The sequence below is a fragment of the Cryptomeria japonica genome, chromosome 9 (genome assembly GCF_030272615.1).
Source record: "Cryptomeria japonica chromosome 9, Sugi_1.0, whole genome shotgun sequence".
Lineage (NCBI taxonomy): Eukaryota > Viridiplantae > Streptophyta > Pinopsida > Cupressales > Cupressaceae > Cryptomeria > Cryptomeria japonica.
The window spans coordinates 45236300-45245629 of NC_081413.1; the positions used below are offsets into that span (position 1 = coordinate 45236300).

Sequence of the window (9330 nt, forward strand, 5' to 3'; positions counted from 1 at the left end):
ATCAATATGAATTGAAGTAAAAACTATAAATACCTTGAAAATGTTGTTTTCTCAATTGTCAGTGCCAGCCAATTCGAAATGCCAATCGGAATCTAACTCCTCCTATTCTGCAGTTTCTTCTACATCCTCTGAATCATCTTGTTGTGTATGCGCACCTACAATTAAAATAAAATCATCACTATCATTCGATCCGCCACCATCAATTTCTCCACCAGAAATAGTACCAAACTTTGAAGTGTTGCACAACCCTCTCCTCTCACGGATGGAATTCAAGATTGGTAGTGCCCTTTCATAAGGAAAACTCTCATCATACTTACTTGTATACACCCTCAAAATATTTTCCAAATTCTTGTCTAGTTTGTTTCTAGGATTTGATTTCAATAACCCCAATGCATTGAAATCTCTCTCATCCTCAACAGATCCCAATATCATGGTTTGACATAAATCGGCAAGTTTGATGAATTTTGATAGTACATCACACAATACTAGGCTTTTAGTTATTTTTTCGCCAAATCGTTGTTATTGATTCTGATAGGTGGGGTTTTTCCAATGCCTTAGCCTGTAGGGTCATTGTTGTTAAAAATTTGGATGATTGTTGTGAGAGCTTGTGCTTATCCAAAACTCCATCTATTGATGTTTCCTTTCCATCGACATGGCATATGGATTTCTTACAAAAATTATTAAAATCAAGCATTGTAATTTTTTAAATAATATGTTATACTACAACTAGCCCAATAATTAGGATACATAATAGACATGGCTTCTAATAGTCCCTCTTAACGAATCGGCTTAAAATCTTATCTGAAACCTCTTTTGCAATTCTCTTTTTAAAGTCTCTTTTATAGAATTGACGATTTGGTTAAGAGCTTCCCTAGTAATAGGTACATCTCTCATTCTACTTGAGCGCCTACAACCACTAGTGGCATACTGGTGCATTGGTACCTCATATAAACGTACGCGTATACATAAATCTCCGCTAGTGTTAAACTTAAAAAAATTGTCAGGATTTTCTAGATCTCTCATCAGATGCTAGCTAGAAAATTCCTCCGTTATAAAGTCTCTTGTGATCGATACATATTATCAAGGGTCATTATTAACCTTCTATGTAGACTAGTATATTCTTGAATATACAGAGTTCTTTCTTGAGCTACTTTCACAAGCTTTCTCATTTCATTCAAAAGGGGGAGAATACTAGCCAATGTTAAGAGTGTCTCTACATCACTTAACCTATGTAAATTCTCTGAAGCTTTGTCTACTGACCCTTCTTGTTTTTCGTACATTAGTCCAATCGGGGATTTATATTCAGATAAAACTCTTTTTGTTGGTCCCCACAAGGAGATCCATCTTGTATCAACATCCTTAAGAAGCTCGTTTCCATCGACTATTACCTTGGCAAATTTTTGAAATTCTGCAAATTATTTGGGACTTCGACAGAAAAATGAGTATAGCTCGCGAACCATATTTTCAACTCTAGCTACTTATTCAAATTTGCTCATAATTCTAAAAGTTAAATTCAATCTGTGGGTCATGCAGTGAATGCCAATCACATATGGTGAAATAGAACTTTGTATCTTTGCACAAAGACCATTCCTATGACCTTGAAACACTGCAGCTCCATCAACTCCTACATATACCAACTTTTTGGCAATTGATAAGCCATGCATACCACCAAACTATTTTAAAGATTTCTTAACTAACTCAAATATATTTTACATTGTGGAATTTTCCTTCATTTTAACAACATAAATTAAATGAGATTTGTGTTCATGCCTCATTACGGTATACACATGCATACATATCCAAGAAGTATTATCGACTGTTGTAACTTCATCTAAAGATAATGCAATAAAGTTTGATTGTTTAGTATTTTCCTTTACATCGTCTATTTCCACATCACCAAGACAACTTGCCCATTCCCATCCACTATTTTTTGACCAATGTTTCTGAGGAAATCTAGGAACATTCAAAAATCTTAATAAAGTAGCAAATTCAGGGTAGTCTAACATAGGATGACCATTTTTCAAAAGATGAAAAACAACACTCAACTGGACAATTTTTGACTTGAATGTTTCTGACATGATATGTTTGAATTGAGTCTCAATCTAACCTCAACATTTAGCATTCTTCTCCATGCTCTTTATACTCTTCTTCATACTTAACATGTTTACATTCTTCCTTTGTTTTTCATCTAGTCACTGATCATTCTTTTTCATCTATGATTTGTTTTTCATATACTTTACTGATATGCTTCTCTATAGTATCTAGTTTTAGATGCAACTTCTTGCCCCATTTTAGTTTCCAACTACATATCGTACAATTGCATTCTATTGAAGGCTCATCTTTGTTTAGATTTGGCACTTCTTCAATGAATGGGTACCTTGACACCCAATCTAATTGAAAATCCCTTGCATTTCCCACTTGCGGCCCACTTTTTATTTTCTTCTTCTTTTTCCCTTTCCTGTACTTCCACCAACATCATCTACACCTTTCTTAATAACATCATCTAGGTCATTCACATCAACATTTCCTATAGCATTTACATCAACCTCAATTAGCTTATTATGAATATTATGGGAATCCAATTCCATTGGAACATCAAATACGACGTTGGTATCCATCTCGATTATCTCATTTGAATCTTTCTTGGACGTTTCTCCTTCAACAATATTTTTTGGTGCATCTACAAGTATAGATGTTGCATCTCCCTCTCATGGACCGCCAATATTAATATTACTGAAGTGTGACCTTATGCTTTTATTTCTACGCTTTGATGGCCTCCCTTCAACATTTTCAAGACTTTGGTTGCTCGATATCTCTCAAGAAATACAAACTGAAAGAAATAGAAATTAAGAACTAAGAAGATAGATCCTAGCCCCCTAAGTCTTGATTACTCAGGCAATAAATGAAACACTACTAAATAATTTTAAAAAATGAACTAAAATTTGTAAATTTTGTGGATGAATAATCTTATAAAACTGAAAAGGAAATTTTCACTCACACCTACAAATTGGTTTTGTCGAAGTCTCTTATACAACAATATCTGTAGTAGCAAATTGTTTGTCTGAATCGACTATAAAGAGCTTAGAACAAAACAATTAGGACAATAAAGTACCAACTTTTGACTGTATTTATACCAATCCAAATTTGGCAAATTTCGCGGATCATTTTAAAATTAATCTTAAAGTTTGGCGAATTTAAGCGGGCTATTCGCATCATTGAGTGAAAATGGGTGAATCTCCCTAGCTAAAAAAATGATACGTTTCAATTTCCAAGGCGATCATGGAACTATAATTGTCGTTCAATTACAACACAGTTGGTGAAAATGGATCCTCCTCAATGATAACTTACAAAACAGTTGGTGAAATGGGTCTTCCTAAACGATTTTTGTATCCAACTGCTTAGTTGGTATTGACGAATAAATGGGTGCATGTACATTGGAACTTTGTAAGTTGTTGGCGAAAAAGGTGCACAAAGTATGACTGGACCCAAAAGATGGTAGCCAAACACTTTGCTTACAATCGATAATGCAATAAAATTGGGCGAATGAGAGATAGACCCCCAATTCTCATATTCACCAATTTCAAAATCCCCGATCCTCATGACTATTTGCCAATTGGCAAAACATCGCCACTAAAGTTTTCTCTACATGTGACTCTGGCGGAGTGATCTCTTTCTCCCACTTTTTTTGTGAATAGTGTATACTTTATACTTATTTTAATGGAATGCATATTTATCAAAAAATAAATCAAATAATTTAAATTAAATAACCTCTGCTATGTACAACAAGGAATTGACCTCCAAATTTATAGTAAACAACTTCAACAATAGAAAAAGGTTGGCATCTAACAAGAGTGAACATAGTCATTGAATCTAGAGGGAACTGTATTTTTTCGACTTAGTCAATTTTGTTCGATTCAATATAGACTTCTCAATTCCTATAAGTTTATCTTCTACTTTGAATGTTCCTTTTCCAATATTTGTGCATGCAAAATTCAATTGCTATAAAATAAAAATGGGTTTTCCATTCTTCCACTATAAATTTTCAAGTTCAAGCTTCTTCACTATAATACTCCAAGATTAACACAATTACTTTATGCCAAATATGTTTTTTTAATAGCTATGGTGCAACCAAGATTGAATTTTGAATCAAAGGAGCAAAGAAGACAATATCAAAGAGAATGTCATAGAGAGTAGATCAAAAAGAAAATCGAAGACGACAATAGGAATAAATGATAGAAGTTCAAAGGGAAGAACAAAGAATACGAGATAATGAAGCTTGACGGCAAAGAGATATTAGAAGAAGGGAAAAAGTAATAGTCCAAGTATTAGAAAATCAAAATGGAGAAGAAGGACATCAATTTGATATACAATCAAGTGGTACATACGATCAACAATGTTATTCAAATATTGAATTGAATTTTCTAAATGAAATTTCAAGTTCAACATAACATGTACCAAAAACACCTAAGCATGCAACACCAATGGGAATCAATTCAGTTGTACAAAGACATGTTGAAAATATATAAAACCTAAATGGAATGCTTAAAGTTGATTTCAAAAGATTCCAATTGCAATTTCAACATCAATAAGATAACCTTAGATTGCCAAACATGTGTCATATTTGTCAAGAATGCTCGCACTGCTCAAGGTATAGTATGTACTAGATATCGACAAGAGAAAGATATTCATAGATTTTCCGCTTCAAATTAAAATGGATCTTGGCCCACAACTAGAGGAGCTTGTCAAATTGACTCAAGTAGAAGAAATGTTGATTGCATGTGTCAACCCAATACTACAAGTTATACAGATGTCCAATTGGTTGAAAAAGTACCACCACCATCTTTCGTTCAATGTCATCCTTCGTATAGAGGAATTAAGTGTCTTCTACTGGTTGAGAGAAAAATTGATCAATAGAATTGACAAAAATGGACCAAAGAATAGTCAAAGAAAATTCATAATTATTGTTTATAATTTAACTTCCTCTATGATTCCAAGGTGAAAATGAACTTAGATGTAAAATTTTATAATCTACAAATTGAGATTATAGATTTATGTGACTAGCCAATTTCTCAATACCATGAGCTTCGAGACCTTTACCCTGCTAGATGTATCTAGAAGGTCACTCTTAGGCCAACAGTGACAATCAAAACCACAACCAATCTAAACAACTCAATATGAAGTTCATGAGATTTCTTAAAGGACAATCATGAATTAATTTTTTACACAGGACCACTTGAAGAATGGTTGCTTACTACTCTTAAGTTTAATTATTCTATCAAACTCATAGTGCATCAAGTCATGCTATCATTCAGGTTGTTACATGCTCACTATGGGATACGTAAATTATATGTTGTGAAATCCAATGTAATAATCAAAGTTCGGGCTCTTCTTCATGATATTGAAAAGAAAGAGATATTACCATTGCATAAATGGTTAACAAAGTAAAACTTGATACGAATTTTGAAAACCTATTTACACATTGTATCTATGACTAAATTCAATGATTCTAATATAGTATAGATGTTTAACAGTTATTACTACTCCGTGAATGATTTGTCAAGTGAATGTTTTTCCCTTTTTTAAGTATCATTTTGATAAATGATTCCTATTTTTTTAATTTGCATAATATTTTACAAATGTTGTTATTATACCTCTAAAAGTATGATATTGCCTTTATCTCATTTTAATTATCATTAATTCAAAATTAACCAAAATTAAATTAAAAACATCATATATCATTGACTTTAATTGCACCTCATACTTTATCATTGAATATATAAATATTCCATATTTTGAAACTTGATATCTCTAGACATATTTTACTTAGATTTCTAAAAATATAAGTATGCTTGTTATTATTATATACTGTTATTAATTATTTGGGTTGGGTTAAAGATCAAGAGTATGGTTCAATTAGAGTAATATTAAATAAGATTTAATGTTGATTAAAGTCGAATTGAAGTAAATAATATATAATTATTATATCATTATTTTATTATTGAAGAATTTAATATATTATTATTATATTATTGAAGTAAATAATATATTATTATTATATCATTATTATATTATTATATTTTCAATTTGATTTTACAAAAGCATTTTTTACAGCACAAACCCAAGTTCATTATTATCATTATCATTATTATTTTTTCTATACACGTTCAAACCAATATAATGTCACATGGCCAACCAGGTAACTCGAAATTTGAGGGTGATTTTAGCTGACAATCCTGCCAACAAACCAATGAGCAGGCGATGAGATAAACGGACCCGATCAATTCAAACGTCTTGCATTGATAGGGTGTAGTGTACTGCCAACCGTTGATTTTGTAGAGCAGGTCGATCACTCCAAATGAAGAAACTCCTTCAGGCGTTCAATATTGTCAAAAGAATGCTCTGCTGTGTGATGAAGAGAGAAGGAAACAGTAGCAGTAATGGAGGAAGCAGAAGGACAAGTAATGGAAAAAGCACAGGCACAGGTAAAGGTGCACAGAATTTCAAGTGTGGCACCGGCCATCCCAACAGAGAGGCACCCAATGTTTCTCTCAAACCTTGATCTGCTCTGGTTGCCAATCAATAATGTTCAGAGGATTCTCTTCTATACAATCTCGCCTAAAAACCAATACCCTTCAATACTGGAGAGCTTAAAGAAAAGCCTCTCCTCATTCCTGGTGTATTTCTATCCATTGGCTGGTCGCTTAGACAAGGGACAATCAGGCAGATTAGAGGTTGACTGAAATGATGCAGGGGTGGAATTCATGGTAGCATCAATAGATATGCCCTTCTTCTTTCTGGAAAGAGATGGGTTTCAGTATAAACCCTTTTACCAAAACCTGGTCCCTAAAGCTCACCCATTAGAGGAACAAAATTGCACTAGACCGTTTCTCTCTGTGCAGGTATGCACATCTCTTGAAGACTTATTTACTATGCAGTATGATTATTTTTCAAGGGTAAAAAATAATAAGAATTAATTTTGTTTTTCTGGAATTTAAGATTCGAGCACAGATCTGAGTGGGTTTTACTGCTGATTAAAATATTTCTTTGGATTTTTATTCTTGCCGGCGTATTGGCTCTTCTCAATTTTGAAAGAACTGGTATGATAGGTTACATCTTTTGAGGAAGGGGGAATATGTATAGGAACCACTCTTCATCATGTTATAGCAGATGGAAACTCGTTTTGGAATTTCATGAAATCATGGGCAGAGTGTAGCAGAGGCCTCCCGGTTTCGAATCCTCCCCTGCACAGTAGAACAGTATTCAAACTAGAAAACAAGAAGCCCATTCCCATTTCATACAAACCCCATGAAGTAGTAATCAATGGGATTCCACGGGCTCAGATTTACAAGTTCTTACCAGATGACCTACAGCAAAACTCAGAAAATTCTAGTAGTGAACAAGCATTGGAACGTGAAGTGGGTATTCAAAAATGGCTGGGGAACAATACAGAACCCAGATACTCAACCTTCTGCTTTACAGAAATAATGATCAGAGACCTGAAACAGCAGAGCGGGGCTTCGAGCTCCTTCATTGCAGTAACTGCACAGTTTTGGAGATGCCTAACCAGGGCCCGCGAAGTGGCAGATGATGAACCAATTGTATTCTCACTTCTGGCTGATTGCAGAGGCCGTGTAAAGCCCCCATTGCCTAAGGCTTATTTTGGCAACTGCTTGTCTCTGGGTATTGTGCGTACAACAGAAAAAATTTTGCTTGCAAACAAACTCTGCTTTGCTGCGGGGCTTATACAGGAGCTCGTCAATTCCTGTACATCAGAAACTCAGATTAATAATATGGTAGATTGGCTGGAATCTCCTGATAGCGGTTTTGTGCCTCTGTTTCATGAATTTGGAGGGCTTTGTACTTCCAATGTGGTGAGTTCTCACAGGTTTCCAGTTTATGAGATTGACTTTGGGTGGGGAAGGCCATTGAATGTGCAGGCTGCAGCCATGAATGAAAATGGGGTTATGGTTTTCTTTGCTCCAAAAGATGGAGGAGGAAGCATAGTTGTGTCCACTCGCCTTCCTCAACATCAAATAGAAACCTTAACTCATCTCCTCTCTGCTCCCCACTGAAATCTTCTTAGCTAAGCTTCCCAAAGGGAATTGCATGTCGTTGGTTTCCTTTGTAAGCAATTAGTTGTATATATGTTTTTTCCCTGAGACCATTTTAATTAGTAGCAGGCATGTCTACTATTCAAATCTGAGAACAACACAAAGACTTTTCTGAACTTTAGTTTAAGTGCATGGAAAATGAATGAGAAATGTTCTAACTTTGAAGTCATGTAATTTTCAAATTACATTGTCTACAGTTTTTACGTTTCAAATCATATTACATAATTCATCATAGAAAAACTAAATCTTTATATTTTAACTTTGTTTAAACATTTTTACTCACAAATATTTTTATATATAAATTTTTTTAGTATACTAATCTATGTATATTTATATAGATCTAAGAATGGAATTTTATTTTTTTATAAATTATTAAATTTTAAATCATAAAAACTTTTAAAAGTATTATTTTAAAATTGAATATATTTATTTTAAAATTAAAATTTGAGTAATTAGTTTGCAAAGTAGTGTTAAACTTTTAAAAAATCATTAAATTAGATATTAATCTAGATTTTTATAATTTATAGGTGAAGGATTTCAAATGGGATATCATGTTTATGTAGTTTTTATGGTTTGAATATGACATGTTCTTTTATTTGAATTAAGATAATTAATAATATTAGTTTTATATAGTTTTTATGTTTGAATATGTCACGCTAAATCATTTTTGAATTAAGATAATTAATAATATTATTTAAATTATGCTCAATAATCTCTACTTCAGAAGACATCTTAATCTTATTATAATTATAGCAAAAGGTGTTTCTAAATATTAGTATTAAAATAAAAGTAGTTTTAAATACTTGGAGGGAAATTTAGGATTCAATTCAAAAATCTACATCAAGGAGTTGCCTATCTTCATTTGAGGATCCTTTAAGTTATCCTTTTGCATCTAATTTTTCAGATTTGAGTAATTTGTTTGATCTAGGACATCCAAGGATGAAAACCCTTAATTTGTTTTAGTTTTAAGAGGATGAAAATCAATTTGGATTTCACATTTCCGATCAAAGACGAAAACCCTTGTTTCACATTTTGGGCGATTTCATCCAAAGATCATAGTTGTGTCAACTGGTTGAGGATTTGAAGATATTTTCCAATATGTTGTAGTGCCACTATAAGAGCACTATAGTATTATTCGGCAAATAAAAAATCATCTTATTTAAGGGTGTCTATATTAAGTTTCAATTTTTTTGTGGTTTTTTAAGCATCCTAAAAGATG

At 33.0% G+C, this 9330-nt stretch overlaps 1 protein-coding gene across 1 annotated transcript; it reads left to right on the plus strand.

Moving 5' to 3' along the window:
* The first annotated feature begins 6437 nt into the window (after positions 1-6437).
* On the plus strand, positions 6438-8072 carry LOC131043910 (phenolic glucoside malonyltransferase 1-like). Its single transcript, XM_057977145.2, has 2 exons — positions 6438-6731; positions 7107-8072. Exons 1-2 carry the CDS (start codon positions 6438-6440, stop codon positions 8070-8072), a joined length of 1260 nt encoding a protein of 419 aa, XP_057833128.2.
* The last annotated feature ends 1258 nt before the right edge of the window (positions 8073-9330 follow it).